General features: G+C 40.8%; 1 protein-coding gene across 1 annotated transcript; it reads left to right on the top strand.

Annotated features, from left to right (window-relative positions):
* The first annotated feature begins 1129 nt into the window (after positions 1-1129).
* Positions 1130-15391, top strand: dnmt1 (DNA (cytosine-5-)-methyltransferase 1). Its single transcript, XM_042505666.1, has 34 exons — positions 1130-1339; positions 1788-1824; positions 2541-2648; positions 2734-2974; positions 3063-3135; positions 3246-3330; positions 3420-3460; positions 3540-3594; positions 3683-3766; positions 3936-4045; positions 4195-4313; positions 4437-4529; positions 4620-4771; positions 5674-5861; positions 7676-7859; positions 7974-8071; positions 8768-8915; positions 9024-9139; positions 9217-9418; positions 9499-9632; positions 9742-9921; positions 10730-10954; positions 11049-11241; positions 11429-11519; positions 11610-11750; positions 11873-12155; positions 12281-12422; positions 13328-13494; positions 13601-13778; positions 13876-14071; positions 14158-14321; positions 14466-14582; positions 14924-15017; positions 15107-15391. Exons 1-34 carry the CDS (start codon positions 1293-1295, stop codon positions 15142-15144), a joined length of 4524 nt encoding a protein of 1507 aa, XP_042361600.1. The 5' UTR covers positions 1130-1292; the 3' UTR covers positions 15145-15391.
* The last annotated feature ends 1609 nt before the right edge of the window (positions 15392-17000 follow it).

Below are 17000 nucleotides of genomic sequence, written 5' to 3'. Positions count from 1 at the left end.
TACCCTGCACTAACACAACTACTCTGTTATTTACTATAAGCATGATGCCATTTGTTGAATAAAAAGAATCAAAAGTACAGATATGTACCATCTCAAATGCAGACGTTTAATGATATAGTTCTTTTTTTTCGTTCTCATTTATTATTCTTCATTTACACAACAGAGTGTAACAAAAATCCAGTATACAATTTAAGGTATACAAACAATAACAACAATAACAATAACATAGGGGGGATATTACATAGAAACATCAGAAACATAGCAACATTATAAGACGTACACATGTAAAGTGTATTGATAGCCTTTTTGTCAGTCGAATCAGTGAGTAGTTTTATATAATGTTCAGTTTCCTGCAGAAAACCGACAATATTAGTTTTTTTAGTGCTAAACTTGCATTCATGCATGAAGTACTTTGCAAAACTCATTGCCAAATTAATTTTTTTTTTTTTTTTTTTTAGAAATGCTTCGTCTTCTTTTTTCCCCAAAATAATGTAGTCTTTAAAAATATGGTCAGCTGTGAATCTGCAAATGTCCTTCCAGAGTTTCATGATGTGCGAGCATCGCCAGAAGAGGCGTAAAACCGTTTCATAGTGCTTATCACAATGTTCACAGTTCGTGTTTATGTCTTTTTAAAATATTGCTGCATGTAGTGACTGCCAGGGTGATACTTGTGAATGATTTTGAATGACACTTCCTTAACCTTATTCACAATCGGGCATTTCTGAGGAAGCATCCAAACCTTTTTCCAATATACTAATTTACAATTTGATTCGACATGATGAAGAGAGACAATATTTCGTTGAACAGGGAATGTCTGGCTCGAATAGCTCATTAGTAAACAACATTCAGATTGCTTCCGCCTGGTCAGTTGTCAACAACATCTGGAAAAGGGTAGGGGTGAATCGAGTTAGCTGTTCATTTCAATATAATAATATACTTTTTAAAAAAACAACAATGTGAAAATCACAAGTGTGTTTTAGTTATTACAAATTGTATAAAAATGTATTTCGCATTCAAACAATGCTTTAAGAAGGGAAACATGACGTCCCTTGTTGGAAGTGTCTTACCTACAGATCACCACAGTGGTACAGTCCACAACACCCGGGTTTCCGCGCGAAAAGACGGCCCGCGCGCCCGAATTGCTTATAGCATCCATTGCAAGAACCAGCACGCGACAGGCAGCCACTGTGGAGTCGCGCTGTACTCTACAACGGCGGGCTTAACCCTTGTTTTCACACATTTTAAAGCGATTTTATCTCTTTTATCTCACACGTTTTAGCTAGCTGTTTACCATGCCAACCAGGACTTCCCTGTCTCTGCCAGAGGATGTCAGGAAAAGGTAGGTTAACGTTTATGATGAATGCTAATAATGTTCCGTTGATGTAGCATGAATGGTGCATGTTGACGTGGTCCAAAAGAAACAACAGTAACAATGAACCCCGTGTGACTAGTGTCTTTGGACTTGACGTGGTTGTCGTGAGCGGGGCTGCCCATTTTACCCCTTGCTTCTGCTAGTAGCTGCAGCTAGCGTTAGCTTGTTGTCAGTTGACAGTCGGGGCTGATGCCGCATACAGAGTTAGCGTAGCCCCCAGTTACCGTTAGCTAGTTAGCATCTTAGCTTGTCAATGGATGGAGCAGCGTGTGAGATTTGGCGCCACTCAGGAAGTTTTGCTCCCTGTGTTTCTGCTAGCTCGCTTTCACGCTGTTTCATTGCTAAAGCATTGTCCTGAAATGCGCTCAAATATGAAATTGTAGTAGAGTTGCTTTGACATGTTCGTTGTTTGCAGGCTGCAGGTGCTGGATGAGGATGGGTCGTCAGACGAGGTGGGTTTTGTGTCTAATTACTGTTCTTGAAAGCCTGCAAAAAGTCTGTGTGTGACACCAGCTGCTCACTAATTATTCCTCCCAATGACTATTCATCTTGGGGCTCCCAAGACCACTGAACATGATTGTAACCTTAGGGTCACATTATTGTCACCTTGAAGGCAAGTTTCTGCCTTAATTAGATTCAACTATGTAAAATCTGCAATATTATCTTGTTCAATTATAATGTATGGATTTAAATGAGTCTCGCAATGTACCTAATAGCAAGGAGATGAACTGTACAGATTATGCCATCCAGATATAAATCTTAAGGACCGCTCCATGAATCCCTGCATCTCATAAAATTCGTGTAGATCAAATATGTTAAACATCATTACTCCCCAAAGTGTCAAAGGTATTAGTTCAAGTTGAGTTTTTTTCTAAAGCATGTGCTGACAGATAGCAGTAAAGCTGCAATTTGACAGATAGCAATAAAGCTGCAATATTTGTAATATTTTCCTGCTGCCAGTAGCCTCTGATTTTGTTATGAAAATGCACTTAGGGCAGTGGGTTGCACCATAAAAAAAATCAAGACATGGTAATAGTTTAAGAATGCATCATAAATTTTATTTTCTTGGTTTTGTGTTATCATAACCAACTTATCAAGTCAAACACGCTTAAAAAGTTGGTGTTTTTAAGCATTTAGCTTTGCTGACTATTTTTTTTTTTTCTTCAAGGATCATGTGAAAGAGAAGCTCAAGTTGGTGCAGGACTTCCTGCACGATGATGCTCAGGACCAGCTGACCAGCCTGAAGGAAAAGATGAAAAATTCAGAGATCTCAATGGTGAGTGACTTGTAACTCATTCTGGAATTTTACTGCTGATTATTTCTCCAGTAATGTGACGTGAGATGCCATGCACTTTCCTCAGGAGGTTTACATCTCCAAAGTAAAGGCCTTGCTGGGAAAGGAGCTTCATCTTGAAAATGGCTCCCATGCGGATGGCGTGGAACAGAATGGAAAGACAAACGGCTTCACAAACGGTTCCCACAAAGAGGAGAACAGCGAAGATGCAACCATGGACGTACAGGAGGATGAGGAGGCTGTCAAGTCACCAACTGCTTCCAAAGGAAAGGGTGGCCGCAGGAGCAAGGCAAATTCTGACTCCAAAAGTAAGCACATATTAATGTTTGTTGTGAAATTAAAATTTAAGAGTGTTATTGGGAAAACTTAATCATGTTGTTTTTCCCTCCTTTTAAGAGTCTCCAGCCAGTTCCAGGGTTACAAGAAACACTGGAAAACAGCCAACTATCATGTCAATGTTCTCTAAAGTGTGCGTATACGAGTTTTATCATGTGCCTCATACACATTCAGCTTATAAAAACAAAAACGTTTTAATGTGCAAGTGTCTGCACTCTTTTAAAAGTAAACCTATCCTTGCAGTCAGAAGCGCAAGTCTGAAGACTTGAATGGAGAAGCTACGAATGGACAAAAGGAGGTGAAGGAAGAGGAGGATGAAGCTGAGGAGGTGAAGCATTTTTACACACCAATAAAACATGTAAAGTTGTAATTCTAAATGTCTGATATATAACACTGCTCATGCTTTAAAATCTTTAGTCACGGGAGGAGAAGCGTCTGAAGGTGGACTCAGAGGAAAAGTAAGTCTTCGCCATCTGAATGTTAATGATAGTGATGGAGCTCACGCAGATGAACGTACTAATGTTTTTCTGTATACAGTGCTGCTCCAGAAGAATCGAAGACTGAGATTATTAAGCCAGTTTCTGCCCCAAAGGTAACAAACGAATCAGAACAGTTTCATAGCTGTTGATATTTTTGTCTTAATACTTTGCGTTGACACAACCTGTATCCCCCCCCCCCAGACACCACCTCCCAAATGTGCAGATTGCAGACAATACTTGGATGACACTGATCTCAAGTTCTTCCAAGGAGATCCTGATAATGCGGTGAGAGGTTTATCATTTAAGACGTGGACTACATTTTGTGTGCAGTATTTTTAAATTGACCCTTAAATTGATTTCATTTTTGTACGTTTGTGGTGTCATACTTTGACTAAACAAAAGCATTTTAAACCAAACACGCTGCAACATTGTAATTCTGCTCTTTTCTCTTCAGCTGGATGAACCAGAAATGTTAACAGATGAGCGCCTCTCCCTGTTCGACTCAAATGAGGATGGATTTGAGAGCTATGAGGATCTGCCGCAGCACAAGATTACAAACTTCAGGTAGGTGATTCTCCATTAATTCTCAGTGTTTTTGGGTGACACATGGCTTGTTGGCGTAGTTCAGAGGAGCAGTTGCGTCTCTTCGTATTTCATAACTTTTGCGGTAAAGTACATGACTCAGTCACAGCATTGCCTCATATGTATTGCAGCGTTTATGACAAGCGCGGCCACCTTTGTCCCTTTGACTCTGGACTGATTGAGAAGAATGTGGAGCTCTACTTCAGCTGTGTTGTCAAACCCATCTATGATGACAATCCATGCTTGGATGGTATGAAAACACACATTTCAAGAATGGAAACAAATAAAAATAAAAAATCTCTTAGCCCTTAAAACCCAGCATTTGTTTACATGTGTTTGTTTGGGTGTTTTTGTTGTTTTTTTTTCTTTTCAGGTGGTGTTCCTGCCAAGAAGCTCGGACCCATCAATGCCTGGTGGATCACTGGTTTTGATGGTGGAGAAAAAGCTCTTATTGGTTTCACTACAGGTATTTAAGTGTCTTGCTGCAAGTTTGAATTTACCCGACACTCTTCCCTGTACAGTGTATGAATGGTTGATATCCATCTTCGTTGTCCAGCTTTCGCCGATTACATCCTGATGCAGTCCAGTGAAGAGTACGCACCCATTTTCGCTCTGATGCAGGAGAAGATTTATATGAGCAAGATTGTGGTGGAATTCCTCCAGAAGAATCCGGACGCTTCTTATGAGGACCTTCTCAACAAGATTGAGGTGAGCTCTTGTCTGCTGAGTTGCGTATTTGGGGATTAAGAAATATCTGCCAAATTCAGCACGGTTCCATTTTTCCAGGGGTCATCTGAGACCGTGTTAATTTTGTTAATTGAAATTATGGCTAAACATGTTTGTCATTAACTCATTTTTTTTTTCCACAGCTAACTAAGATGATGAGATGGCACTGTGTTATAAAACAATAAATGTGACTGCATCAACATGCAATATTTTTGATGAAAAACGTAGTTTAAAAAATAAGCTTGACTAAAATCTTATAAAAATAAGTTTGACAAACACATTCATTGGTTTCGGCTAGACTGGAATGCTCAATATAATCTGATGACTAGCAAGACGAAATAATCCGTTTTTATTGACCACAGCTATACAAAAACAATTATGGCTTTCTTTGACTAAGATAAGAATAAAATGCCCAAAAAAAAAAACAGGATGAGGTTGACTAAATCAGATTTTTTTTTTTTTAAACTAACAAGGACATTTGACACAGAGCTAAGACTAAATTAAAAACTAGCTGACAAAATTAACACAAAAACTTTGATTACTGCTGCATTGCCATTCATTAAGAAATCTGATTGTTCATTTTAGCGTAAGAATTTTGTATCACATTGATGGTAAAAAAAAAAAAAGTTAACTATATATATATATATATATATATAAATATATATATATATATATACACATACACACATACACATACACACACACACACACACACACACACACACACACACACACACACACACACACACACACACACACACAGAAACAAGTCTTTGTGCCTGTGCAGACCGTTATTACATGTCTGATAGCACAGAACTTTAGCGCTTTTATCTCTACAACGTCATGCCAGGACACTGACCATCCTCTGTTCCTGCTTCTCTCAGACAACCGTTCCTCCTGCAGGGCTTAACTTTAACTGCTTCACTGAGGACACACTTCTGCGCCACGCCCAGTTCGTGGTGGAGCAGGTGGAGAGCTACGATGAGGCCGGCGACTCCGATGAGCAGCCAATAATTGTTACTCCCTGCATGAGAGACCTGATCAAGCTTGCAGGAGTCACTCTCGGGAAGAGGTATAAATGAGACGCGATTTTTTTTGTTTTACTCCTCACTATTTATTGTTGCACTCGTCCAGCATACGAGCAAGCTTTCCATAGCTACTTTAGGTCAAAGTGGAAACAGACATGGTGGTGTTACATGCTACACATTTAGTTAGAGCTCCCCACCCAGTTTTTCTAGCAGGCGCTCTTTTGCAAAACAAATGCTTCAGGATTTTGAAGTTACCCACTTCCTTTTTTTTGCTTATATTCCTGTATTTCTGCTCCTCGCTCCTTGTTATCCCTAATGTCTAACATTCCTTTGACATTTCCTAACGCAGCATGCTGCTGTACTGGTAGGTAGGCCTTGTGAATGCATCCTTAGCTTGTATGGTGGTGTGTTTAGTGTGAAGCATTTAGACGCTACATGGACAAAGAGCATTATACCAGAGTTCACGCTAGAATTGTATTTTACATTGTGGTTTATTTCACTTTATCTGGCATTTTTAAATTCTGGCCACATAACTGTGAATGTGGACCAGCATCTAAAAGTTATCGAGTCATCTCCCAAAAAAAAAAATAACCTCAATATAATAAACTTAATGCAACAGTCATGAAATATTCTGTTTTTCAAATATACGAAATTGCCTTCCTTTTTGTTGTACACTTGTGACATGTTATACATGGGGGGAAAAAAGCAAGATATTAAGATTGATTGGAGGGACCCCCGTGAGTTAATTGGTAGATGAGGGTAGTAGTTTTTCAGTTTAAACTTTATCTTTGTGCAGAAATCTTTTCTCAAAGGAGAATCCATCAGGCCTCGATCAGACAGAGCGCTTTTTGCACCTGGCTGCATCTCTTTTATTGTTACTAGGCCATCAACAAATCACCTGTCCTTTGCTTATTAGCTGTTTTTGAAGTGAACTTAAAGATCTGCATAAAAAACGGACAGGCAGAAGGCACTTGGGGGACTGGACAAGAGAAACTGATCCGTACAGAGTACCACCAGCTGGTTCAGGAACTTTGCCTGGATGATAGTTGGTTTAAGGTTTATTTTTAGGATGAGTGAGGAGACAGTTTGATGATTTGCTGTCATTTATTCTTCACTCATTAAAAACCATAAAAAATAAATAAAAAGCCGCCTCACGCTGCTAAAACGCGCTCTGTCGCATCTGGGTCTAAGAGGTTTTCTCACCACGCTTAATCCTACAATAAACCTTGGGCAGACTGGACTCACCATCAGGGCTGGAACTGAAACTATGCATTGTTTTCATTATCAAGTCAAAACTCAGTAACTCCTGATGACAATGCTTTAAAGAGTGTTGGCTCTGTTTTATGAGGATTTACTGAACATTGGCCTTGTTATATTATGCCCTTGATTAATTACAGTAAAACAAAATTATTTAGTCGGTTACGCGTCCCCTCAAACTGTCATTTAATGAGACAAACTAAACACTACTTGCTCTATCTGTGTAAAACTGACTGGAATAATCATATTCAGAGAAATTTTACCAAATTTGCTTGCAGAATAAAAATGCGCCGGTGGCCAGATGAGATCGACACACTCCAAAGCTTTAGTCGTAACAGAGTGTGTATGTGTTTTTGTGTTTTCTGTGCAGGCCAGAGTGTTTTAGAAAAACTTTATTGGCCTGTTGCATCTAACGGGAACTCTGCATCGTACATCTTTACTGTGTCTGTTTTGTTTGCTTGTTTCTTATGTTGCATGGCCTGATGCTGTGGTGTGTTGACAGCCAGCGGCTTCATAATGCCATCGCTCCACATATAATCAGGTGTTTGTGGCAAACCAAATGGACCTCCTCCTCTGAACACAAACTTTATTCTTTTGACAGGAGAGCTGCCAGAAGACAAGCCATCCGTCACCCGACAAAGATTGAGAAGGACAGCAAGGGACCGACTAAAGCCACCACTACAACGCTGGTTTATCAGATCTTTGATACCTTCTTCTCTGATCAGATAGAGCAGAATGATAAGGAGAGTGGAGGAGTCAAGAGGCAGCGCTGTGGTGTCTGTGAGGTGAGTGCTCATGACAGTGAAGCCTGACTGTTAGAACATTAATTCAACAGTTGTTTTGCCTCCTCTGTATTTCCTAACCATTGATATCCATATTTCATTGTTTTTGGTCTTCAGGTTTGTCAGTCTCCTGACTGTGGAAAGTGTACAGCTTGCAAGGACATGATTAAATTTGGGGGAAGTGGCAAAAGCAAGCAGGCCTGTAAACAGAGAAGGTAAGTGAGCAGTTTAGTCTTTAAATGTATTTAACCTGCAACCTTTTAGATGTATAACTCCGTTTTGGCTGCAGAAAGTTTCCCTTGCGACTAGAAACTTGTTGCATTTTGACTGCGGTGACCACAATCTAACTTCAGTCTAGGTACATTAACTCACCCCCAAAAAAGTCAAAGGGAGAACATTTGTCTTTAGTATTACACAGAAAGTTAGGCTTTGCTGTCGGCTTCCAATTCATCTTAAAAAAAGACGAAGAGAAAGGAGGGATTAAGCCACCGAGCCGAGAGCACAGGTTGGGCAGAGAAAGCGTGTTGGTGTGAACCAACTTCCCATCTCTTTGCCATTTTTAAGACTTCTGAATGGTTGATATAAGACATTTTAATACCAATTAAGGCCTTTTTTTAGATTGATGAATTCAATGCCTTTTAAGAAATTTTAAGGATTTGTGCGATCGCTGTTGAAAAGTTGTCCCTAGGACTAAAAGTCCCAAAAAATTTAGGTCAAAACCCAACTTGTGCTTGAAAAGGTTTTGTAGTTTGTCTCTCACTTGAGTTGCTTGATGTGTAATTACCACCGGAATTTCGAAGAAAATTTACGAAAAAATGTTTGCTTTTTATATACTGTGACAAGGACATGATACACTTATGTCTTAAGTAGTTAAGTATTCCTCTTTTGCTGACGTACATCCGTCTGCTCAGATGCCCAAATCTGGCAGTGAAGGAGGCTGAAGATGATGAGAATGTTGAAGAGGAAGATGGTCCAGTGGAGAAAGTCAAAAAGGTTCCTCATGCTAAGAGGAAGAAGCAGACCCAGAGCAAACTGACGTGGATCGGAGAGCCTATTCAGGTGTTTGTTCTCCTCCTTCTTGGATGTTACAGTTAAGTTTTTCTGTCATGCATGAGAACACTGCAGTGTGTTTTTGTCCGAAATATAATTGTCTACAACCGCCTTCAGACTGAGGGGAAGAAGCAGTACTACAAGAAGGTGTGTGTGAATGATGAAGAGCTGGAGGTGGGCGACTGTGTCTCGGTTTCATCAGAGGATCCAACTCAGCCTCTGTATCTGGCAAGGTGTGACATTTTTAGACTCTGGGATTAACGTTTTGTCGCTCTGGTTTGTACAAATCTAATGACGTGTTCTTTCTCAGGATCGCATCACTGTGGGAGGACAACAATGGAAAAATGTTCCACGCCCACTGGTTCCTTCGTGGGACTCACACAGTGCTGGGAGAGTCCTCTGATCCGCTGGAGCTCGTGATTGTGGATGAGTGTGAAGACATGCTGCTCAATTATGTGAAAGGCAAAGTTAACGTCATGTATAAGGCCCCATCTAACAACTGGTTCATGGAGGTAGGTTAACTTGACAGCGGGTTATTTTTTGCACTTTGTTATACATTTTTCTCGATCCCATAGTTATGTTTGTGTTTTAGGGTGGCATGGATGTGGATATCAAAGTGATCGAGGACGACGGGAAGAGTTTCTTCTATCAGTTCTGGTACGACACAGAGTATGCCCGCTTTGAGACGCCTCCCAAGACGGCTCCACAAGAGGACTGCAAATTCAAGTGAGCGCCATCAAACGCGTACATGTCGTGCATACGTGGTCTTTTTCTTTGTTTGCATGCATGTTTGTTTTTCAACCTTGTTGTGAAAATGCTCCTTTTTTGCTTTCAGGTTCTGCTCTAGCTGTGTCAGGACTAAAGGGAAAGAAGAACAGGCAATGCCTCGTCCGTTTGAGCCCCTGGCGGACAAAGACAACGATTCCAAGGCTCTGTATGCTCTGGCCTGCTTTCAGGGGGAGCAGTTCAGGGTGGGAGACAGTGTCTACCTGCATCCTGACACTTTCAGCTTTAGGTGAGTGAAGTGGTTATCAGTTTTCATTTTGCCCCAGATCCCAACACGCACCCTTCCTGCACCACTTCACCTTTACCTTTCTGTTTTGCACATCCAGGTGTAAGGTGCCTAAATTCTTGTTGGAATAGAGGAGAAAGGTGAAGCGTTAGGGCTGCGTCACCCGAGGCCTTTAGGCGCACACTTCTTACAGAGTGTTATGAGAAATCATCGCCAAGATTGCTGCATAAGCAACAAAAGAATTTTTTAAAATTACAATTATTATCATTATCTTGTCGTCTCATAGTGTCGTGATCCTTTTCTTTGTAACAAGCATAACAAAATAAACCGCTAGTACGCCAGTGTCTTGTTAGCCAACTAACTAGCCAACGTTCCATTGTTTTTGTTGATTTGCGTGCAACAGTCCCAAATTTTGAGATATTTCCATGTGACTTTCCTCCCCCCTTTCTTTGCATATGGTGCCTGAAATTTACTAGTAGCAAAGTAGCTGCATATGTTATCAGTCCTCTATTTTCAGTGCAGACTGACAGGGTAGGAGAATGGGTTCCTAACATTAGCCTTCACAGCAGCACCACTGGCTTGTTAATGAAGCAGCGCTCTTTTTCTTCATAATGTCTGGCAACATGTGTTGACGTAAACGCCAGCTCAGCAATGACACAGCAGGGTCTTAATTTGTAACTCTTTTCTGAGGGCCGAGGTGGCACTCAAACGTGCAGTAGAGCTAAAATCTAAAATGGGATCAGTCCTTACTCAAACTTGTATGCTAAGAACAAAGCATGTGGCACTAACTGCCTCCGTTTCTGGCTCTCAGTGTGAAGCCAGCCAGTCCAGTAAAGCGCTCCCACAGGAAAGACGACGTGGATGAGGACCTGTATCCAGAATATTACAGGAAGTCCTCAGACTACATCAAGGGGTCAAACCTGGACGCTCCAGAGCCCTTCCGCATCGGGCGCATCAAGGAGATCTTTTGTCACAGGAGGAGCAACGGGAAAGCTGACATGTCAGAGGTCAAACTACGACTCTACAAGTTGTACAGGTAAAAGACACGACAATTGAAATGGTTTTCGACCAGGGTTTAGACTGTAACAAGTGATTGTTCAGCATTAACCGGCTTTGGTTTCATCTCTCAGGCCTGAAAACACTCATAAAGGTGTCAAAGCGAGTTACCACACAGACATCAATCAGCTTTACTGGAGCGATGAAGAGGTGACCGTCAACATGAGTGAGGTCCTCGGCCGCTGTCAGGTCGAATACGCAGAAGATCTGAATGAATCAGTCCAGGAATATTCCAGTGGTGGACCTGACCGCTTTTATTTCCTGGAGGTACAGTTGTCAATATGTTGTATCTGCAGTCATGTCAGATCAGGTAATTGATCATCAGGTGCTAATATGCAAAATGGGAACATCAAAAGATCAAACTTTGGGCTAAATTAGAAAGACAGACTTTAACAATTAGGAAATATAATGGCCATACAATGTTTGTTAATCCTCATACACATTCTCTTCACAGGCCTATAATGCAAAATCAAAAAGCTTTGAGGACCCTCCAAATCATGCTCGTTCTGCTAACCACAAAGGCAAAGGAAAGGGCAAAGGGAAAGGTGAAAATGCAGACATAAAGAATACCAGTTTTCTTAATCTGAAATGCATTTTCAGCGCACTGAAATCCTAACCAAATTATCCCCTTTAAGGTAAAGGCAAAGGAAAGGCTTCAGCTGCACAGGAGCTGCAGGACTCCCAGAATGAACCCCAGACACTAAAAGTGCCCAAATATCGCACACTGGATGTGTTCTCTGGCTGCGGCGGACTTTCCGAAGGCTTCCACCAGGCTGGTAAATACTCGCTCTGTGTCGATCGTGAAAAAAGATTCAGAAATGTTACCATGCAATTATGGGAAGCTGCAGCTTTATTTTACAACGCAGCGCTGAAACATGACTGCTGGTTGCCTTTTTAGGTATAAGTGAGACTCTATGGGCCATAGAAATGTGGGAGCCCGCAGCTCAGGCCTTCAGGCTCAACAACCCTGGCACCACAGTGTTCACGGAGGACTGCAACATCCTGCTGAAGCTGGTCATGTCTGGGGAGAAGACGAACTCCCTCGGTCAGAAGCTGCCTCAGAAGGGTGACGTGGAGATGCTGTGTGGAGGACCTCCCTGCCAAGGCTTCAGCGGGATGAACCGCTTCAACTCTCGCACTTATTCTAAATTCAAGAACTCCCTGGTGGTGTCTTATCTCAGGTCAGCATCTGTAAGAGCAGACTCTCATCTTGACCCTTAGAGATTTATTGTATACATGAACTTTCCGGTAGTATCGACCCACAGTCCTATAGTGCACGTTTAAAATACGTTTTCCCCTCTCGCAGTTACTGTGATTACTACAGACCCAAGTTCTTCCTGCTGGAAAATGTGCGGAACTTCGTCTCATTCAAAAGCTCCATGGTCTTGAAGCTGACTCTACGCTGTCTTGTGCGCATGGGCTACCAGTGTACTTTTGGCGTCCTTCAGGTGGGTCTGACTTTATTAACTGACGTCTTCCGGTCTGAGCAATATTTATTCCAAATTGTGTCGGAAATTGCTCGGCAACTTCGTGTGAGGGCTGTTAAGCGGTCTCAAATTCGTAGAAAAGGGATACAAAAAAACCTGCAAAACCTGACCTTGTTTGTTTATATTGTCATGGTAGTTAACCCTTTGAAACCTAGAACACATTAGTTTTCTTGTGCTGCATAAAGACACCTTTCACAAGTGTTTTGACCCTTTTTAAACCTGAGCAAATTGGCTTGATTTCTTGAAAAGGGATTTGACCAACTTGGCAAAAAAAAAAAAATTGTCTTTAGTCTTTAGTCCCAAAAATTGCAAGAAATTAGTGAAAAGTGACAAGAAAATCGCATAAAAAATTGTTTTAAATAAGAGGAGAGGATTATTAGAAAATTATCCAAAAAATAGGGAAAATGTCTAGAAAACTGTATAAGAATTAGAATATTTTTATATGTAAAATTATGTTACAGAAACAAAAAAAGACTAAATTTTTTTTCCCCACACCACTTTTAAGAGATATCTTTTTTTAGTTTTCCAGTTTTTTGTTGCTTATTTTCAGGTACTTTTGTTGCATCTTTTTGTCACAAAAAGAAAAACAAAATTCAGCAGCCTGTGGCAAAAAGTTGACCTTTTGTAGAAACACAACTTGCAGAAGATGTACTACAGTCTCTCTACAGTTAAATATCACAGTGAGAAAAAGAAATAAAATATGTACCATCCTGTGTGTTCTGCTTTACTACAACAACAAAAATGAGGATTTATGATATATATCTTTTTTTTTTTTAATAGTAATTCTACATGCCAGTGAGTTTTTGATATGATTAACGTCAGCTTTATTAGATTACTAACATGCTCAATGCTGCCGTCCTCATCAGGCCGGACAATACGGCGTCGCCCAGACCCGCCGCAGGGCAATCATCCTGGCTGCTGCTCCTGGAGAGAAGCTGCCTCGTTATCCTGAGCCTCTGCACGTGTTTGCTCCCAGAGCTTGCTCTCTGAGCGTGGTGGTGGATGAGAAGAAATACGTCAGTAATGTCACACGGTAATGTAAACGTCCTCCACTGAACTATTTATTGCTCTGCTCCTCAACAAGAGCATAACAATGCTGCTGTGACCACAAGTTAGACTGAATTTCCTGTCGTCCACAGAGGGAATGGAGGAATCTACAGAACCATCACTGTCAGAGACACCATGTCTGACCTGCCAGAGATTCGCAACGGTGCAGCCGCGTTGGAGATTTCCTACAACGGAGAGCCTCAGTCTTGGTTCCAGAGGCAGATCAGAGGCACACAGTATCAGCCCATCCTCAGAGATCACATCTGCAAGGTGAGCTGTCTCACACTTGATGCAGGATCGTTTTGTGATCACTTCCTCTCTAGTCGATGGTAAAAGTGAAGTTTCTAACAGATCTGTGTCTCATCAGGACATGAGCGCTCTGGTTGAGGGTCGGATGCGTCACATCCCCTTGGCTCCAGGCTCGGACTGGAGAGATCTGCCCAACATTGAGGTTCGGCTGAAAGATGGCACCATGACCAAGAAGCTGCGTTACACACACTCGGATAAAAAGAACGGACGCAGCAGCACCGGCGCTCTCAGGGGTGTTTGCACTTGTGCAGGAGGTGTGTTGGTCTAGTTCTCAACTTGGATGAAGCAAGAGGTCACATTTCTATTTTGGAAGCATCTCTGATTGTGTTTGTCATTTTAGGGAAGCCATGCGACCCGGCCGACAGGCAGTTTAACACCCTGATCCCCTGGTGTCTGCCCCACACTGGGAACCGCCACAATCACTGGGCCGGACTCTACGGCAGGCTGGAGTGGGATGGCTTCTTCAGCACAACTGTCACCAACCCTGAGCCCATGGGCAAGCAGGTACGTCAACGTTTTATACGCTGAGTTTGAAATAACAAATTTCAACGAAAAAGCATCTAAACTGGCTCAGAAATGTATACGACCTTTTCCTAGGGAAAAACGCTTCCTTCTTTTTGAACCTTGATGTGCATGTTTTGATTTCAGGGCCGTGTTCTGCATCCTGAGCAGCACAGAGTGGTCAGTGTCAGAGAGTGTGCGCGTTCTCAGGGATTCCCCGACACCTACCGCTTCTTTGGAAACATCCTGGACAAACACAGACAAGTAAAATCCTTCATTCACCTAAAGCTTTAATCTCGTGCTTCCTAATTACGCTGGGTGGCACTGGCAGCTGCCTAGAAACATGACTGGAAATGAGTGCACATGTTGATCCATGTCTGTTTGATGTGTAAATTAGCAACTTTTTTACTACCAAGTTATTATCACACCATGTCAGCTTCAAAGGTAATATGTCGATGTTGCAGATTTAAACAACAGTATATTAATACTGGAAATACAAGCAATTATAATATGAGTTTTCCATACTATTTAAAGGACATTATTACTAATATTGGATGTCATCTGAACCATCAGCTGATCATAACTGCTTCTTCTGTGTCTGTCAGGTTGGAAATGCAGTGCCTCCTCCACTCTCCAGGGCCATCGGCCTCGAGCTTAAGAAGTGCGTCCTGGAGAGAATGAAGGAAGAACAAGCATCAGGTGACTCGTCTATCTATATTCTGCTTTTCCCGATTGACATCAAACACTTGAATATGCAGTAAACCTGATCCGTTTTTCCTCTTCCACAGAGCCCATCAAACAAGAGAAGATGGAGGTCTCTGATTAGTTCCCTCGCTCTTTCCCAGCGAGAATCGGTTCCACAGATCCTGACGCGACGTGTCAGGCGGTCATTTCTTTTTAATCAAGCTGGCTTTCAGCTGTGCGGCCACCATGGACATTCTGTGCAGTGCCATTCCATGTTTTGTTTTAACTGTGCTTTTTAATCATGTTGTTGAGAAATGTTCACCTCGTGGGATAAATTGTATGTAGTTTTTATATGTGTAATATTTCAAATAAAGCTCTTATGAAATTGATTATTTGAAATTCTTGCGCCAAAATTTACACTAAGCCTTTAAGGAAGAGATTTTTAAGTTGGAAGTATAGTATTATGGATTTGACTGTTAAACCAGGGATTGTTAAATGCCACTTGCAGAGAAATTTAGGACCAATTTTAAAATGTTCAAAATTGAAGATGGGGAAAAAATGTATTGAATCAGTTGGGAGTCAAGGATACATTTTGCCCAAATAATTATTGTAGCATAAATTGTGACTTTTTGTCTCTTGGTGGACACAGCGGTAGAGCAGAACTGAGAAATGCCTTGCTTTTGCGTGTTTTGGTGATTTTGTTTCTGGATTCTTCTTCCTTGATCGCCATCACAGAGTTTCAAATACTTGTATAAATTGCCTTATACTAACAATTTAATCCCACCTCCCACATCATAGCATTTTTGATTTTTTTGAAAGATTAAGACATTTTAACAACAATTTAAGCCTTATTTTTAGATTAATTTAAATGCCTTTAAATATTTTCAAGCATCTGCATGAACCTTGTCAACAAACCAAAACTATTCACAGCTGAATGAAATGACTTGCATAATTATGGATCTCTGGTGCACCTGTGAAACTAACTTTTGCACAACTCTTCTATCAACATTCAGTGCTTGCCCATCCAAAAGACGCCACCTCTGTGTTGCTGTTTGCAAGCAAAGAGTCCAAAGGTATGTAAACATAAATGATGAATGTGATGAAATTAAGAAAAACACTGCAAAATGTCATTTGTTAGCAGTATTTTGACTGGACATCTCACGGCGTTACGAGCAGGTGTAAAGTGCAGCAGGGTTTATTGTAACATTGAGGGGAAAAAATGTTTAACAAACTAGGAATATAACTAATTACATACATGTTAGATTTTTCACCTACAATAATCTCATAATACAGCTACTTCAACATCTGTGATTGATTGAAGATGTGCTCGACAATATCTGAATTTAAGGGTTTTTGCATCAGTGATGTGTCAGGTATGTCACCAGTTAACAAGACAATTATGTTTTGATCCAGTGTGTGAATCACCATGGGAAAAAAAACAAGTTAATGGCATAAAATACTTGTTAAATAATTTATAACTGCTCCCTCGACGTTGTACTGTTTGTGAGGTTTAGAACATGCAAACCACACAGGTAACTTGGCGCTCCTTCAAGGCAATCAAGGCGGCATTTGCACGCAAGAAAACTAGCATGTAGCTGACTTTCTCCCTCTGGCTTGATTGATCTGAATTCAATATGCTCTTATGCATTAACATCTGAAGCACTCTAATTTTGATGTCCTCAGCTGACACTTGAATCTTTACATATTAATAGTATCAAGCCCATGACTGTATAGGTTCAACAATTTGTTTTAAGTTAGTTCCATCAACATAAAATTTGCCAAGATTAAAACTCAACAAAAAATGGCCCAAAATCAGCAAGAAATGTGTGAAAAGTTACAAGAAAACTACCTGAAAATAAGCAACAAAAAGGGTTTCAAGAAAGTAAAAAAACAATCAGAAAATAAGAAAATAATCCCAAGGAAGTGTTCAAAATACATTTTTTTTTCAGTAACAGTTTTAAATATGACAATTTAAAAATATATAACTAATGTTTTTGA

This window comes from Plectropomus leopardus, chromosome 17 (assembly GCF_008729295.1).
Source record: "Plectropomus leopardus isolate mb chromosome 17, YSFRI_Pleo_2.0, whole genome shotgun sequence".
Lineage (NCBI taxonomy): Eukaryota > Metazoa > Chordata > Actinopteri > Perciformes > Serranidae > Plectropomus > Plectropomus leopardus.
Note: the sequence above shows the minus strand (reverse complement) of the source record. Positions and strands in the feature narration are given on the sequence as shown.